The sequence below is a fragment of the Diuraphis noxia genome, unplaced genomic scaffold, assembly GCF_037042655.1.
Source record: "Diuraphis noxia isolate RWA-SAM2 unplaced genomic scaffold, SU_Dnox_SAM2 contig0004, whole genome shotgun sequence".
NCBI classification, from domain to species: domain Eukaryota; kingdom Metazoa; phylum Arthropoda; class Insecta; order Hemiptera; family Aphididae; genus Diuraphis; species Diuraphis noxia.
The window spans coordinates 20,304,879-20,324,024 of NW_028301714.1; the positions used below are offsets into that span (position 1 = coordinate 20,304,879).

A 19,146-nucleotide genomic window follows, 5' to 3' on the forward strand; every position below is an offset into this window, starting at 1 on the left:
AAAATTAGAATTAAGACGATGAAATGAAAAAAAACACCACACGTCTAATACGATTAACTTCAGTATTTGAACAATATATTAATATTTATATCTATAACCCAGCTCAACTGTTGAAAATATATCGTAACTCACGGGTTATAATAGACGAATATAATATAGGTAGTAGGTACACAATAATAGTGTTATACATATTATATGGTACATGTAAATAGAAGCATATATTGGTATTTTGAAACTCATTCGAAAAGAAATAGAAGACGGATCGAAAAATTTAACACGACAAATCCTATACGTAGTCAAAGTATAGGTGTTGAACATTTTATTCTCATCGTGTGGTCATACGTACAGTACACAATAAACGCCTATTTGAGAGGTGAATAAACTAATATTATTAGTTAATATTATTATTATAATAATAATAAGTTAATATTATTATTATAACCGTTACAATCACGATGACGACGATGATAAACTGTGCAGGGCCTGTGTATTATATATTAAATATTATATACGCGTGCATATATCAGATACAAATGACCGGTTTTTGTATTCATCGTTATCCATATATCCACAAACCCGGATTAAGAGAGAATAAGTCGGGATTGCTGAAATAGTTTGAAGGTACTCAACGTAAAAGTCAATACCTATACATATATTTAAGTATAATAGATATCTATATTGGCTATATTTTATTTATTATTTAAACATTATAATGTAGTTGAGTGAATAGAATGAAATATTTTGACTCTGTACAGTGGCCAAACATTTTCTAAATTTAGACTTGCATTCATATGTCATACATATTGCGAGTATTCTTATATATAACTAGCTTATACAGTCACATATATTCACATTGCGGATTACTGCAATAAACCGTATATAGGTGTATTTTAATAACACTTATACCCTCTAAAATATACGTATCACATAATTATAATTTATAAGTGATATTAAACACGTGTAAGCTACTCGTTATGAACAGATCTTCTCATACTATAAAGAGTACATATACTTAAACCGAATAGATCGAATGTATCACTCATAACATATATTATAAAATGCCCATGTCATAATGCTTCCATTATCGTATTATACCTACATAAAATATCAGCTATTCCTTATTGGGCTTATTGTATGCTCGTGTATAACATAAATAAATATATATATATATATATATATATATATATATATATATATATATATGTATATAAATATTAAAACGGAAAACTTACATACCCGTGTCCTCAGCCTGTATAATATATGTATAAGTGCCCATATATTTTATATGCAGTAATCATTCGTGGAAAATCAATTGCGGGGTGTTCGTCCCGTGCAAAGGGGGTCTGACCTCAAAACTGGCGGAACGGTACGACCAGGAACCGTGAGTTTATACGTATATTTAAACTCACACAAAATATATACTTACCTACTCATGATGTATACACTACACACACACACACACACTTAGGTACACAAAGTTCCCAATGATCAATACGACTTTCTAGCGGGACCCCTCCCCTCGTCATTGCTGCCGCTGCTATATACGTATTTATAACGAAAGTTGTGTGTATACACTATACACAATAGGTATATATATATATATATATATATTGTAAGTATATAAATTGTAATACGGGCGAGACCGCGAACGGCACGCGATCCCTTTATATGCCGCACGGCGACGCCCCATTGGTGCGGTGTGTGGTGCGTCGCGCGCGCGCTTTCCGACGGCTCACCCTACACCCCTTGCAACGTTTTCTCCGTATAATATATATAATGTCACGACGACCCCGACGCCGGCGGCAGCACCGGAAAATCGTCAAAGGCCCCGGTCGCTGTGAGGGTAGAGCATACTAATAATAATAATAATAATAGCAACGGTGTATTCGTTATATATATAAGCTTGACGTATATTGAGTTGTGGAATAATAATAATAATAATATACTCGTATATATTATTATATTATGTGTGCACCGCGTAAGGGTTCATTTATAAACGTACAAACATATTATGCGGGTTTATGGAAATTAAACTTACGGCGGCACCCCGTTTTCGTACATTCCCCCTCGCGCCCAAGCCACTGTCGCCGCTATACCTTTTTACCGCCACCGGTCTCTTTTTTTATACATTTTATATAGGTATACGTTTATGTTCTCCCCGAGCCCTTCGCGCCGCCACCGATTTCGTAATCTGGATAATGGATGGGACGCCACTGCCACCGCCACCGGTACCTACTGAACCTATAACTTAAACGACGACTGACGCTTTTTACCTGCCCAACGAAAACCTCCGTGTTATTACGTTATTATTATACTATTATACAATGTACCTATATACGTATATACAAATACAAGGTACAAAAAAAGCCCGTTGGTTCGTTTAAAAAGAAAACAAATCAAATGCAAGTGGTTTTGTTTTTTTTTTTTTTTAGAAAAGAGTCAAAGAAAACGCGTACATGGGTTTTTTTTAAGTAGGATGAGCGCAAAGGTGTTTGTATTGTTTTTATTGTACTCCATTATTCCACGCAGATGACGCACGCCACGATGATTTCGAGGGACACACACATAACTTTGTATCTGCACGCTAAATTCATACCATAGTATATGTCTTATACTATATACATTGCACACTCATTCACACACAAAATATATATGATACAATTACTATAGTATAATATCATTTCCGCGTGTAACAATAAGAGGCCTTCGTGACTAGACGATTTCAATGACCAATAATAACTCTCGTAGTTGTCACGAAAATCTTAAGTATTTTATGAATTGAGTCATTTTACATTTTTACTATTTCACAAATAGCTAAGTGGTACAAGTGATTAAGATTGTATATTTTCGTCAACTAAAACCTGATCAATTTTATACATTTCTAAGGTTTTATATATTAAATTCTACCATAAATAATAATTAATATTTGACTATATGATAATAGCACGCAATAAATTATCGGATAATATGCATTATAATTAAATGTTTACAATAGTATTTACAAATAAATCATTAGATTTATCGTATATGTGTATAAAATGTAAGTAACGATTAAACGAATTTTTATTCGATACCATTTTGAATTGATTGTTGACTAATTTTTTTTATTGATTTCAAAATAAAATCTGCTATCTATGGTCATTAGTTCGTTGACTTTTCTTTATAAGGTACAATATAAACAATATTGTTTAGCAATATTGCAATATAAACAATATTGTTTAGCAATATTGCAATATTATACCGTATTATAGCAATATATGGTATATATACTCTTAAAAAAAATACATATTTAGGATACATAATAACTACATACCTACAACTGATGATAGTTCATATTTAATCAAATATTTATTGTATATTTAAACGGACAAGACCCCTTTTGAACAGTTTGAATACAAGCACGTTACATTACAACTTGTGATTAAATAAATGTTTCAGATTCAGTAAATTTGATAAAAATAAATATTGAAACATAATAGATATTATAGATTAATAATTCCAACTTAAACTCTCACAGTAATCCATTAATAAAGCAACTTTCTTCCACCTCACTTCCTGGCAATGTACGCAGAAGACTAAAAAGGCAGTGGCCTAGAGACCTGCTAAAATAAAAAATAAAAAAACCAAAAAAAAAACCCACGACATCTAAAATGTTCTCGGTCGGGTGGTGCTGCTGAGTGCCTGCCCCTAAATGCTAAATTCTGCTATTTCATATTATATTAATTATCAAATTTGCCCATTGTACATAGTTGTATAGATTGTAAATTACTTAAATATATATATAAAAAAAAAAGATTAATAATAAATTCAAACATAAATAAATAACATTCGAGTCTACATTGGCGTTTGTCATTGTAACCAACCTTTTAAAAGGCTCATTCATTAAATAATTATAGTGATAGTAATATTATTAGGTACATGGTATATATATAAATAAAATATAATATCATATAAATTATTATTTGGTTGGTACAATAGTTTATTGTTAGTGGAAAACATAAAAAAAAAATTAACTAAAGTATTGAAATGTATGATTTATCTACCAAGCATAATTAAAAGAAATAAGCATGCGTAATATTACAATAAAAAGAAGGAGTTAAATAAATAAATTATAAACGTAAAAAGTTAAATTTTATTAAAAACTAATAATAGTATAATAATATAATGATTTATACCGTAGGTTTTCAAACGATTTTTTTCGTATACCACCTCAAAAGTATTACGGATCATTACCTACCATTTTTTTTTTTTTTTTTTATAAATTATGGCGTTTATTGAGAATTTACAATCTGTACATTATATACAATAAGTATACCTACCATTTATAATTATAAAATATGATCTATAAAAATTACCAATGCCAATACATTTTTTTTTTATTGATCAAAATACATCGACAACTAGGCCATTAGTAAAATATATTTTTTTTAGGTTACATTTTTAGTATTTTAAGATTTAAATTTTCTACATTTAATTAAATTGTACAATTCTGTTTTCCAATATGATTACAACGATAATAATGAATAAAATAATTATTCAGGTAAATTTAACAGTGCATGTATAATACTAGAATTATTACAATCATTACAGGGTAGGTATAGTAAAAATATATTTTTCACGTTCTATACCATGAAGCATACTGCGTACCATCAGTTTGAGAACTACTGATTTATACCTATACTTAAAATATTAAAATCGCGTTAAAAATAAAATATGCAATTTAGTTCTTTATTTTTAAGGAAATAAAACTATAACTTTATTCTGTGCCATAACCGACATCTAGAAATCAATTATGATTTATATATGCACTCAAACATTTTATAATAATTCACCGAGATACTTCATACGTCATCGTTGATGTCTAGATGTTTTCATATATTATGTGTTTGGTCATTTTATATGTTATTTATGGTAATGACCTTTCTTCACAACCGGTTTTTATTTAGAATAGTACAATAAAATGTAGGTATCTATTCATATTTTTTTGCTACAGAAATAGTCTTTATTCACGATTATAGGTCTAATTTGTTTTCCAATAAAACATTCGTTTTAATTATATTTTAAATAATAGTTCATCCATTTCACAATTTAAAATTTAAACAGTATTACATACAAATAATGCATAATCGGGCTCCTTGCACAATAGTATGATACAGTTTACTGTTTGGTATAATACAAACAAGCGGTTTTTAAAACATCATTGATGGTCAGGATTAATGTATAAAAACGAGCTAAAAAAGTTGTTACGCCCTTTTTATTACTCACATAAAAATGTACATGAACGATAATAATTAGTATTTTCATTGCTCTCACTTGTTTATGACATTAAAATTCTATTGACTTATATAACGAACTACTAGACTCCATGTTCTGTATCTCTTTGATGTCCGCCGTCGGTTAATCGTTTCAATTTATATGAGACTTATTTAAGTCATAATACTTATCAAATGATGCACAATGTTACATTGCGTTATTAATTATTTAAAAACTAATTGTGATAATATACTATTATATGTATATATAAAAATAAAATGGCACATATTTGATAAGAAAATAATAATGCATAAATTATATATGTTAGTTTCTTATTTATGATATACAGTTTAAAACGTTGTTATATAATATTTTTGTAAATTATTGTAATCAAGATACAATAACTAATTATCTACGTATAAAAATCGAAATAATTATTGAAAAAATTGTATTATTTCAAATAATTATTAATTTAAATTCTATCGAGTAATGCTACAAATTATTTTAAAAATATGAATCACACATTAAAATAGTTATATTGAAGAAAATACTATAGTTATTGCTTTAATTTACCTAATTACTCAACTACAAAATGTGTTTATATAGGTAATTTTAATATAGTGTATGATGTTTCTATAAATAACATCAACAGACAACAGTACCTACATTATTGAATATTTCATACAAATAATCATCATTGATGGATTTCACATGTATTTTGCAAAGATTGAAAGTTGAGATTCAAATTCAAATTTTACGATTAGAAATTTTCAAATCATTAAAAAAAATTAAAAGACTTAGATATAGAATTGCCGTATGAATCTAACAGTATGAAAATGCATCTCTATTAGGTTCTTACTTCCCTACTATTAACATTATTAAAATAATAATATCGACCACCTTCAATGACCGTTAATGGTTTTCGACTAACTCGAGGACAGACAATTAAAACAGAAACATGTTTTAAACATAATTTATTTCCCTTGCGAATACAATGGAATTTAATCCTAAAATAAAAAAAATTTACACTAGCTCCTTTATTTGTATTTTTAAGACTGTTCATCAAGATAACACATTATTCAATGAATTATAAAGCGCGTTTTCTGTAATGCAGACTGCGGATATCATTTGTTGAGTACCATCTACGTTTCAGTATTCGGTATAATATTATATATAGATACGTGAGAGAATATCCGATTAAACAGTAAAAAAGTAGGTAATAACAATAATGATGATATTTATTATTTGCTTTATATCGCAATTGAACATTGTATGAAAATTCATTGGCATTTTAATTTATAGCTAACTGAGAGAATTTTGTCATTATCACCAAGATCGTTTAATACAAGATTAATTGTTTTACGTAAAACTTGTTAATAACATTCAATTCTCTTTGTTTTTTTAAACTATGTGCACGTATATACGGACATACGGTAGGTATATTATGCATAATATAAACGTTTATAGGTAATAATATATGCTATCGAGGTCTACTGAATTTTATCGTCTTGCCCTGATCCCCTGAACGCGCATTGGGAACAACATATTTTTAACCAATAAACGAATAATAATTATTTAAACGCTATCCGGTAACCGGTAATGTCATTGTGTGTGTTGTATTTTTTCACACTATAGGTTCGTAAACAACAGTTCCAGAGCATTATCGGTTCAGACTATCGGATTGCAAAGACGTTTTTCTCTCTCTCTCTCTCTCTCTCTCTCCTATTTTATATATCGGGTCCCAACGTTTCAAGTGTAGAACACATATATGTATAAAATACTACCTATATATATATTATACGCATATAATATACGCAGTGCAGCAATGAAACGGCGTATGTGCTTTCTTTCCTTCGTCCTCTCCCTTCACCGCGACCGCCCGTACACCCTTCGACGCTGGCGAGATGGACTCAGCAGATACAGTAATTACCGGGCAACACCTTTGCAGCAAGTGTTTGCCGTAATTGATTTAAGGCGTGTTTATCACACGCTGACTATACGGCAAAAACTGGCTTCGTGGCTTCAGGGGTATCGGTATCCGACATCTGGGGCTGTTCTCGGTTCGTTTAAAAAAACAAATAGTAATAATAATAATACAAACAAAACGACTGCAAGGCGGAAGAGAGAGAGAAATTAAAAAATAGAGAGAGAGAGAGAGAAGTGCATACCACTCGCACGCATATATTATGTATGTATACACAAACATATATATATATGAGAATAAATAAGTAAAAAACAATATCTTCAATCGGTGCACACACGGTAGCGAACAGGGGACCCTCTCAATAGTAATAAATTGTCCGGTATATATTTATAGTTGCTCAACGTTCGCCCCGTTATCGGATTTAATTTTGCATCTGCAATTCGCGCCCCGTTTTCCATTCGTATACACACTTACACAGTTACACACATATATATATATATAGGATTTTGTAATCTAAATCTTCCCACGCATAATAAAACATAGCGACACGCTTTTCCACCATCCCCCTACCCACCTCACGTTTCATTACAGATAGGTACAACGACGTGTGTCGTGTATATATACATGTATAATATGTACCTACTATGTACATTATAGTGTCATATATTGTACGTATTATAAGTTACGCCTGCGTGTTATGGGGCTGCTGCTGCTGCCGTTTCCGCCGCATATTATAGACGTGATTTCCCGTGACTCGATATTGTATTCACTCTATATAGTCTAAATGAGCTCGTATATATTATAATATGAGACGAATGCACGATGAACACGATTAACAAACGAACAATTTTTGTTGTTTTACGAGTTGTACGCTACACAGCGGCGTAGATACGATTTTTTTCTGGGGGGGTTAAAATATATTTACGACACAAATTACAAGTTATTAGTTAAACTAAACGTCATTTTTATTTTGTTATCATCGAAAAATGAAAAAAAAAGATTACTTTAAAAATAATCAGTATCACAGAAGATAAAATACCAGTATAAAAAGTTTTTTTGGGTGGTTGGGAGGGGGGCGGAAACCCCTTACACCCCCCCCCCACCCCACCCCGCAACTACGCCACTGACGCTACCCATACGTATGAAGGTAAAAAAAAATATTCCCTTTAAAATATTATGAACCGACATAGACGGAGATGCACCTATACTTATAGCTAATTTCGTCAAATTCAGATTGGATGGTAAATATTGGGTGATGGGTAACATAAGATATAAATTAATATTTTGTTTTGATGGAATCATATAAGATATTGTTATTTTAAACTATATCATATAATAGTCTTATATAATTAACTAATTAATTATATGAATTTAATTTTAACACTAAAAATGTAAGATATAATGTTTATTATCTGCTGTTGTATAGACATCATAATCTCATAATAAATATGTTGTATTTAGTTAACAATTAAACAATCATAATTATTATGATTATGATTATGCATAATACATAAGCTTAATTATATACAATATTTCATGTAAGTTAAAAAAGATATCCATTCAATTTATAAACATAATAGTACAAAACACACAATTTATATCGTGATTTATGCATCGTTTATCGTACTTCAATTAGTAGGTAGTAAGTATAGTTTAGTTCTTATATCATAACTCTTGTGACTAGCTTATTGTAATTGGTAATATTATGCGTAATGTATCACACTAAATCATTTGAATTAAAGCAGTATATAGTTATAAATTATAATCAATTACTTAACCTGCTTGTTTTAATATTCGAATTATTCAAAAATGTTAATTAACATTTCATAAAAGTAGTGAATATTAAATTATTTTTATACCTTGGTAACGAAAAATAAAACTGTTTTCAAATTATTGTATGCATATGATGAATTAATTGTAATTTACTTATACACATAATATGAATATTCATGAACCTTAATTATCATTTTAATATTTAGAAATGATAATAATATACATTATAATATAATATAGTGGCATAATATAAAAACCATGATTCGAGCATGCGTCTCCGTATTTATTCCACCGAACACATTAAGGGTGTTAGGTAGGAAATATTTATTCGGCTCTTGGTTTTGCTACGCTTAGTTTGTGCGTGGCTTTTCCGTTTTTATCAAAACTTTATTTTTATAACGTATATTTACATTTTTAATAAGAAACCGCATGGTGTTGAAAAAATATTGCATCAAAAGTTCTGTATACTCCTTACTAGCATATGTTTAATTAACACATATTTGTGAGTATGACTGTATAATATAGCTAATCATCATATATTATGTACATAACATATAAATTAATATTTAACTATATGTGTAGGTAAACTCACTACACCGCACACATCTAAAAGTAGTACATATATTTGTAATAATTGTATGATATGATATATGCACAGAAAAAGAAATATTCAAGCATTTCAAGCATCGTATGATATGTAATAGTTTTACTTGATAGTTGATTGTTTAATTGCTCCGTATAACGTGAGAATAATATTTAAATTTTGCCTTCGTAAAATAATTTGAGCAAACACATCGTGAATTTTCAACAGATGGATTTACATGAAAATATTATTATCTCATTAAATAATAATAACCGTACATATTCATATTATATAAAAGTGGGCGTACGTGAAATTAAAGACACCTGGCCTACTTCCCAAATACTATCCGATACCTACTCTAATTTACTGTAATGAGTTTTCGTATTATACATATTTAATATTTATGTATATTGAATGCTGTATTCTGATCCGATCAGGCACGTTTACATCGCTATATTTTTGTGAAGAGGAGGGTGTTAACCCAAGATGTTTACACACGAATTTTCAGTCAACATGCCTGTTTCCGAAATGAAAAAAAAAACGAAAATTATTACTGAAATCTTATTTTCTTGGCTTACAATAATTAGAAAATGTATCAGTATAATAATATGATAATTTAGTATTAAATTTAATATTTAATTAAACACATGTTAAAAAAAAAATGTCTTATCCCAATGGCCTTGATGATGAGGTTTATTATTAAAAGAAAAATATATTTAATTATTTATTTTGGGAGCATATAAGTAGGTACAATCGAATAAATAATAATAAAAAAAACTATTTGAGTAATAAGATATGAGATTTGTTTAATATATTTTACTTTTTTCTGCTTAATAATATTCCACGAGAGTTAAAAAGGGGAAGAATTTTTAGTATATTTTTTTTATAGCAAATTCAGCATTATCGTCAATAACTTGCGAGCCCTAACTTTTCCATAGTTTATCCCACCTACACCTCGATATACAATTAGGTATACCTTATAAATTGAAATAATAAAGCCAGGATTTTGATGCAATTATGTCATTTTTTTCTGGTGATCTTTTAAAACTCGTCTTCGTAAAAGGAATAAATGTGTTTTATGAGAGCTTGAGCATTTAAAAATAAATACATTTTTATTTTGTACTTTTTTTGTAAATTCTAATTTTTAGGAAATTTCTTTAGTTTCTTGAATATTATTCACAATTCATTTTTGAAGTGAATTCAAATCATAGGATAAAATTTTCGTCGTAATAAAAACCATAAATTTTGTAGAGGTACATATGTTACACATATAGTGATCAGATTGCGCTGAACGTGTTGTAGGTGATATAATAATATAATATGCAATACTATGTAGTCGACCACCGCTTCATATCTATATTTGTGTACAAACAATTAAAGGTGATAACAGTATCTAAATTTGTGCTTACAGTATTTTATAGTGTTCTCTGAAAAAAAATTAACCTCTGTACAACACATTTCCGCTGTATCAGTTCTTATAGATACTGCTGTAAGAAATACATTTTTGTATCGCATATTTTAAGAAATTTTGAATTTTTTTAGGACAATTTTTATGGAATAAACCCAATTCTTATAGATATTAACATACATGACATCGCGATATTGTGTAAAATTTGGCGAATATAATCGATCATATATCATTATAACATAGTTGTAATCTTGATATAATATTATGTAATAATAAAATAATATCACCACGGTGGGTTCGCGTTCGTTATTGAAATATTATATTATGTTCTACACGAATGTCTCGTCGAATCAGGCGCTGCAGTATCCGATTTTATTGCGGTTGTTTTTCAATTTTTTTTCCCACTCACGATCACGGCAACAAATCGTTTGTGGTCGACGGCCGCTCCGAAACCGAAAGAGGTCGTAAATGTATTATTATATTCGCATCTCCCGCAACACCTTCTACAACGACTTTTTCACGTGAAAATTGGTGCATCACACATTCATCACACGTAATACATCTCGATCACATAATAATTAAGTATATCATAATATAAACATTATATTATATTATCGTACACAAATTGACGGATTCTGCCGTTGACCATGGTCAAGGTCGCGTGTCCTAACTATTTTTAAAATGCCAATGTCGCGTGTAAAGTGTTTTGGTCACGTCACGCGCGTCTGTGGCATCCGTCAGACACGCAGCCGAACAGCCGCCGCCACCTGCATCGACTCGATTGCAGAGGCGAGGCGGTACTCTTTACTATATTACTCTATAGTCTATATATATATTATAAACCTGCAACGCGCTGCATAATGTATAGACACGATAGGGACCGGCCACGTGCGATTTTTAAGCATGTATAAAATAACAGTACATTTTGTTATGATGTTGAAGTGTTATAATATCATATACCTACTTATCGCTTATGTGACCAATGTGCAGGATATCCTATACAGTAAACACGCTAAAATTACCTTGGAAATAGCTCTTGGTACGCAGGTAGCTGACGGACAACCGGAGTATGGACAGCCGGTCCAACTTGGATAGGATATTGTGTTCGAACGGCAACAGGTTGGCCAGCGTGTCCAGCTCGGCGTTCAACCGTTCGCGGTGCCGCTTGCTCGGGTTACTCTTTCCCACGCCCCCGTCTTTGGGCGTTGTCTTCACACTAAAAAAAAAAATCGGTTTAAGCTCATCGACTTTCGCCACTTATGATAAAATTATATAATGTACCTATTAGTATAGATACTATACTCGTTAATTATAATAATATGTATCGTAACATTCTAATAGTATAATAGGTATACGTGGTCTTATCGTTATTTACTGTCGTAAAACTAAGAAATTCGTACCATATCACAATATAGATATCCTTGTACAATATAATATGAAATTTATTTGTATGCATACTCAAAGCGACTTTTAAGTTCATATTATAATTTGAACGTCATGCACGTTATTACCATTTCTTGTATATTATATACATTATACAATATACATATATATATATATTAATAAATATACAGAGTGTCCCGCTAGGACTTACCCTTTGCGATATCTCACAGAATAATGGAGATATCAAAATTTTAGTATTGTTGTAAGACTCACTAAGATAAGAACTACAATTATTTCATTTTTAAATTTATTTTAATGATTTGGTAAAAAATTTATAAAATTTATTTTTTTATTTATTTCAAAACAAATTAAAGATAGCCATTTTGTAGAGTTTATTTTTTTGAATATAATATGTACATTCCAAAATTATGATAGGTAGGTATAATAACTAATAAGTAATAAACTAATAACCAAGCACACTGAAATCGTTTGACTGGCCGTACGAGCACACGCGCGTCAGGGCGTTTCACTTGTTTGATAATAGTACGAAGTGTATAATAATTCGCAATTTTTCTCGAAACAAAAAAAAAAATTAATTCAGGAAATTAAATAAAATAAAATTTTAAAACGTCAATATTTTCAGAAAAATAAACTCAACACAATGGCTATGATAAATTTTTTTTGAAATATTTGAATAAAAAAATATATTTTTTTACTTTTTTACCAAAACATTCAAATAATTTAAAATATGAAATAATTGTAGTTCTTATCTCCGTGAGTTTTATTACAAAACAGAATTTTGATACCTCCATTATTTCGGAAGATATCGCAATGATGGGTAAATCCTCACGGTACACTTTACCTATATATTGCGCATTGCAGTTGACTAATATTACTTTTACAAGCGTATCTATATTGCAAATTACGTTTTCAGTTTTTCATCGTCTAACCTAGTTAACGCAGATAATAAACTTGTAAATAATTATTTATCTACTTAAAATTGTCGAATTGTCATTATTATTGGCATGATTGTAATTCGCAATTAGGTATTTATTTTATATATTAGATACGTATAGGTAGCTGCTATAGTTGAAACTTTAAACATCTATAGATATCATAAAATATAAAGATACATTTTAGGTTTGAACTTAATAATTTCATATTTATTATGTTACTTGTATTTCATACACATTAAAAAAATGAATCGGTTTAAATATAATACATCTTCATTTAAAAGTGTCTATAAAAATTAATTTATAAAATAAAAAATTTTTGAAATGGTAAATGAATTTAATGGATATTTTTAACTGTTGTAGAGGAGTACTTACATTTACTAAATTACAGACTATAAAATTATGTAACTGATCTCAATTTTCCAACAGCACAATTAATGTTAGATCTTATCTTATGTAATAATATTTAGCATATCATAACCAGAAAATGAACATAGTTAATAACATATAGGTAATAATAATATAACATATAGCTATACAAAAATGTATTATACAGCTATTTTACTTGAGTAAAATAGTAATATTTTTGTAAATCAAATTTCAAAACGTCTTCTAATAATCGTATATTTGAAAAAAATACAGATTCTGAGAAATACTTTTTGATTAAAGATTTAGGAATATTATTTGATTCCAGTAAATTTTCTTCAACTCTCGCATATTAATATATCGTAAGTAGTTATACAAAATCAAGCTTTCGCTGTTTTTGATATGATAAAACGAAACAGCTCTGAATTTTAAATGTATTTGTATCTCACTCGCCCGTTCTTCACTTGAACATGTGTTTTTAATTTGGGATAAATAATAGCACTAGTATATATGTTGATCAACTCGAAAAACTTCAAAACGAAGAAGTTCGTTTTATATATTTTAAGTGTAATATTAAATATATCAATAAGCCACTACACTGGTTACAAAAATACTTGAAGAATTTTAAATTTAAAATACTTAAAGATACTCAGAGATATTACCTACAAGTTACACCACGGTCTTTTCTTTTCTCCTCTAATTTTCATCGAATTAGATAATTCCAATTTCATTATGTTTATATTATAATATTAATATTATTTATCTTATAATATATGTCTACATTAATACATTTTAAATTAGACATTGGTCGACATGAGTTAAAATACGTTAATTCGGTGGTTAATATAGTTTCATTACAATGTATGATTTGTTTGTACTTAATTAACAATTTTTGAAACATTCGATTATTTTCTTTATGATGAGTTTGAATGTATAAATATTATTATATAGTTTTTTTTGGAGAGTAGAACCACATAATTAAATTTAAATTTTATTTTTTACTGAAATTAAATAAATATTAGATTTGATTTACTTATTAGAAAATCAAAAATTTTGTTATCCTCGGAATCTTCTGATTGTACAATTTGTATTATTCTGAATTTCTGAAACATTATGCTCTCTATGGGTAATTGTTTATATTTTACATTTTTACCGTAATTATTATGTTTTTTTTTACTCGTAGACGTCATAAATCTGTTACTCTTACATAAGCCGCTGGCGGGTGATTATAATCATGTTGACTTCATTGACCGCACAACGTCGTTATGGTAAGACCATTCATAATTTCTCTCTGGGCAAAGATCTACGCGCGTTATATCAATATACGTATATATTGTACAACATTACAATTATACGATAGTTGTAATTTATAAGGTAGCCGTATTCGAAAACCATATAGTAATAAAAAATTGCATTTACTATTCCTCTAATTCAAGAAAAAAAAAACTCATATTTTATAGTAATAAATAGTTTATATTACTATCAATATCGCCCGCTGTTACTAGTTACTTGTAACTTGTAAGAAATGTATAGGTAATAAATATTATGTTCGTGTTTTTAAGCATTTGAACTGATGAAGATCTCCTCACTGAGTTAACACCTATACCTATAATATCGCTAAATACCTCAACGATAACGTTGATACTGAAACGCTAATCTTTGCATGTATACTCGTAGGTAATAGGTATTATATGTTATTCGGGTGGCAGTATTGTGCTAAACAGTTCCCAGCCGTTCCCGGTTTCAAGAAGGAAAAAAAAGGTATTATATGTTACATTGAACAAATACTAAGTACAGTATTTTTAAAAATTCTAATATTTTTAGTTATAATTGTTGTTTTGATAAGTAATATATGTTAATGTAAATATTATTGTAAAGCATAGGTGGTATGCACGAAGTCAATAATAAAATACAATCAATTGTTTTAACACTCACCAAATAAAATTTTTTAAACACAAAATTTAAACAACTTTAGAGTTTAATCATAAAAAAGTAATGATAAATACATTTTTAAATGATGTAAATAAAACTATCATTCTAAAAGACATAATAATTACAGAATAATCTTTTTATAGCTATTTTTAAGGTTAGTTAGAAGTATCAAGGTTATATTTTAAAAATAACAAATATTATAGAAGTTAAATTTACTTTTTGATATCATATTAATATATAGTGAAATCAGAAATTCTATTATAAAACAATAAAGTGTAGTCCAAATTCAAAAGCAATAGGTATGGAAGAAACTTAATAATTACAGGCCTAAAAGCAGGATACCACTACCCCTTAAAAAAACAGAAAAAGGTGCAATTACGTGTTATTTATAACCCTAATGTGTTTGTAACTGTCGCCAGGATCATAGTATTATGCAGTTATGAATTAAAGTGTATGTATACTATACTAGTATGTAATATATATATACTGTTTTACGTCTATATATGTTTATTATTCTATTATATAGAAGCAAAATACGTCTTCCATTATCCATTATACCTCAGTCAAATAGCCATAAAATACGGCACGTGTCATCGAATTAACCCTTTACATAGTATCCACCGTTTTATTGGCATTTTAAATCGAATAGGGCTAACTGACAGCCAACTGACAGGAATAGTTTTAAACCAATTTAGAAACATTAATCATTATACTACGAAATTAAATAAAATTATTCACTGATATAATATTAGCAATGACTCAATATTAATATTAAATAGGAAAACTGAAAGATATACCGCTGCATACTATTGAAATGTTGATTTTAATAATCCACGATTACTGCCGACTTTTTTTCTGTTATATTAATTTGAAATTATTTTATTATCATCTCTATAGATTAATAATTTAGAACAAACAATGTATAAGTAATGATACAAATTTTAATTGATATATAACATTAATTATTGCTGTTAATATGATATTTAAATGAAACTCAGAAAAATTTAAACAGTGTTATTATAGTGTATTTAAAATAGTTTTTTTTGCTAGTTTAATAAATGTGCCATAATATTAATTTTAAAGAGAACAGTATATACTTTGTTCAAATTATAAATATGAATTTGATTAGGGGATAAAAAATTGTTTATTTTCGAAATGCAAGAATTATTTCACTTTCTGGTATTTTATGATGAAAATACATACTGAATAATAAATATGCAGAATATGCTGACGAAACAAACTGGTAAATAAAATTTGTACGTTTCATTTACTTCCTTAATGAGAGCGATTTATCCATTTATATTCTAAAATTTGAAATACCAATAGTGCATAGCGTTCTCTTACGTATTTAACATTTATTGTTTACTTTCTTACATTATGGGCCTTTATGCTTAATAGGTATGGTATATAGATACTAGAATAACACCATTTATCCTCTGTTTTTCTCGTTTTTGAAAATACCTACAGCTTACAGAGGGAAGCCAATCAAAAACTAATATTTAATGCTAAATGCTAATAATACTTATACTACAATAGTGCCATCAATAATACTTATATTATAAGTATATATTACTAACACATCGAACTCATTCTAATATTTATGTCCTTAAAGCATCAAAAAACTCGAATTAGTCTAAGTACCAACCAATTGAATTCAAAATTTTACATTAAGTACAATCTATTTAATTTAAACTTAAAATATACTACCGATGCCCTTATGGTTTTATATACCCTCATAATATATGACAAGGGTAGCTATTACATGAATAGCTACATACACGAGTCACATGGATAAATACAATGATATTAAGAACCAAAATTTTTATAAATACATAATATAAATTATATAATTTTATCATTTTGATCGATAATAAGTAAATATTGGTATTTTTTAATAAATCGCAAGCCGAAATTTGGCCACCCCTGATACCTATATGATATTTAATATCCTACTATCCTAATATCTATCCAGATAAGTATATAAAGCTCGCATGAAATAATTTGTATCTGTATAGAAAAACTGCGGGTTATAATAATAACTATATTTAAGATGTTTAGTTTTTAATATTGTGTTAACAGTATTGAAATGAAAAATTGACTTAACTATATTGCATGATATATACAGGGTGATTCTTTTAAGTGGGTACACTAATTATCTCGAAAAGTATTTACTATTTTCAAAATATTTTTTTACATGATTTCAAGTTGTTAAAACCAACGTTTTTATTAAAAAATTATATTTTTAAATATTTTTTATCCTTATAATTTTTTAAGTTTTTTACTTTTTTGAATGACAACATAGAGTTTTATTTCATATTCCAAAGCAGAATATTTTTCTAAGTATTTTGATTCATAAAAATCGAATCTAGGACGAGTAGTTTTTGAGTTATAAGTATTTAAAGTTTAGATTGGCAGAGTGGAGTGGTTACCCCGCAAAATGTTTGTCCACTACTCCGCTTGACTAAACTTTAAATACATATAACTCATAAACTACTCGTCCTAAATTCGATTATTATGAATCAAAATACTTAGAAAAATATTCTGCTTTGGAATATGAAATTAAAACTCTATGTTGTCATTCAAAAAAGTAAAAAACTTAAAAAATGATAAGGATAAAAAATATTTATAAATATAAATTTTTAACGTCATAAATGGTAGCAAACAGGTGAACCTGACAGTCGAGCTATATGATACAATTTACAATCTTTTGCCATTATTTAATCCCGTCACTCGTCGCGCAAAACAACTATCCAGCCAACGAAAAAATTAATCTATTGTTAAAATTAGAGAAAAATATTGTTTAATGTTTATATAGGTAAAGATATATAATAATGTACGACGTGAATAACTTAGAAATAAGCAATTATGCGCTGGAACCAGCTGGTTTATCCCCCTTTTAGAAAACATAATATTTAATTTTCTCGTTTTGGAAATTAACTAATAAATGAATCGTGATGGTAAGTGGTATAAAAAAAAAAAAAAAAATGACAGTACCTATATCTATATAATATTCGAATTCGCGAATATAAAAATACATCACTACATCTGTGCTATAAAAACGATAATTTGCGTAATAAATTTCCATGTGCCCATGTAAAAAGTACGGTTTCACCTGTCAAGCAATTTACACATACACATGCTAGCACATGAATCGAACGAACACTACTCGATGTATTCTTTTTTTATTTCGTGTATACTCTCACTATTATTATTATTAGGTACCTATGTTTTTTTTTTTTTTTTACCTAGAACGCGGAAAACGTCGGCGAATCGGAGAAAGGCCGCGTTCAACCAGGACAACCGTATAATTTAAATGTATTTTAGACGTCTTCTGACCCCAGCAATTACCTCAAATTATCCCTGTTGTGTACAACGCACTCACAACGGGTTTGTTCTCGATTTTATTTTTTTCTAGTATATAGTTTGTTATTAAAAATCACTTTTGACGTTTCTATACCGGCCCGTGTCTGTTGTACATAAGTTTAAAAACCGTATACCTACCGTACGTGATTTAATATATATATAGGTATATATGATTGTACAAGACGTCGGTGATGCCCATTTCAAAAAT

General features: G+C 28.6%; 1 protein-coding gene across 10 annotated transcripts in view; it reads right to left on the bottom strand.

The window, feature by feature from the left end:
* LOC107164091 (aryl hydrocarbon receptor spineless) overlaps nucleotides 1-19,146 on the bottom strand; it is a 62,042-nt gene that overhangs the window by 28,224 nt on the left and 14,672 nt on the right. For all 10 annotated transcript variants that reach the window (XM_089226530.1, XM_089226528.1, XM_089226532.1 and 7 more), the window contains one exon: nucleotides 11,964-12,157. In XM_089226530.1, coding sequence (XP_089082656.1) covers nucleotides 11,964-12,157 — 194 coding nt within the window. The remainder of the gene's footprint in view (nucleotides 1-11,963; nucleotides 12,158-19,146) is intronic.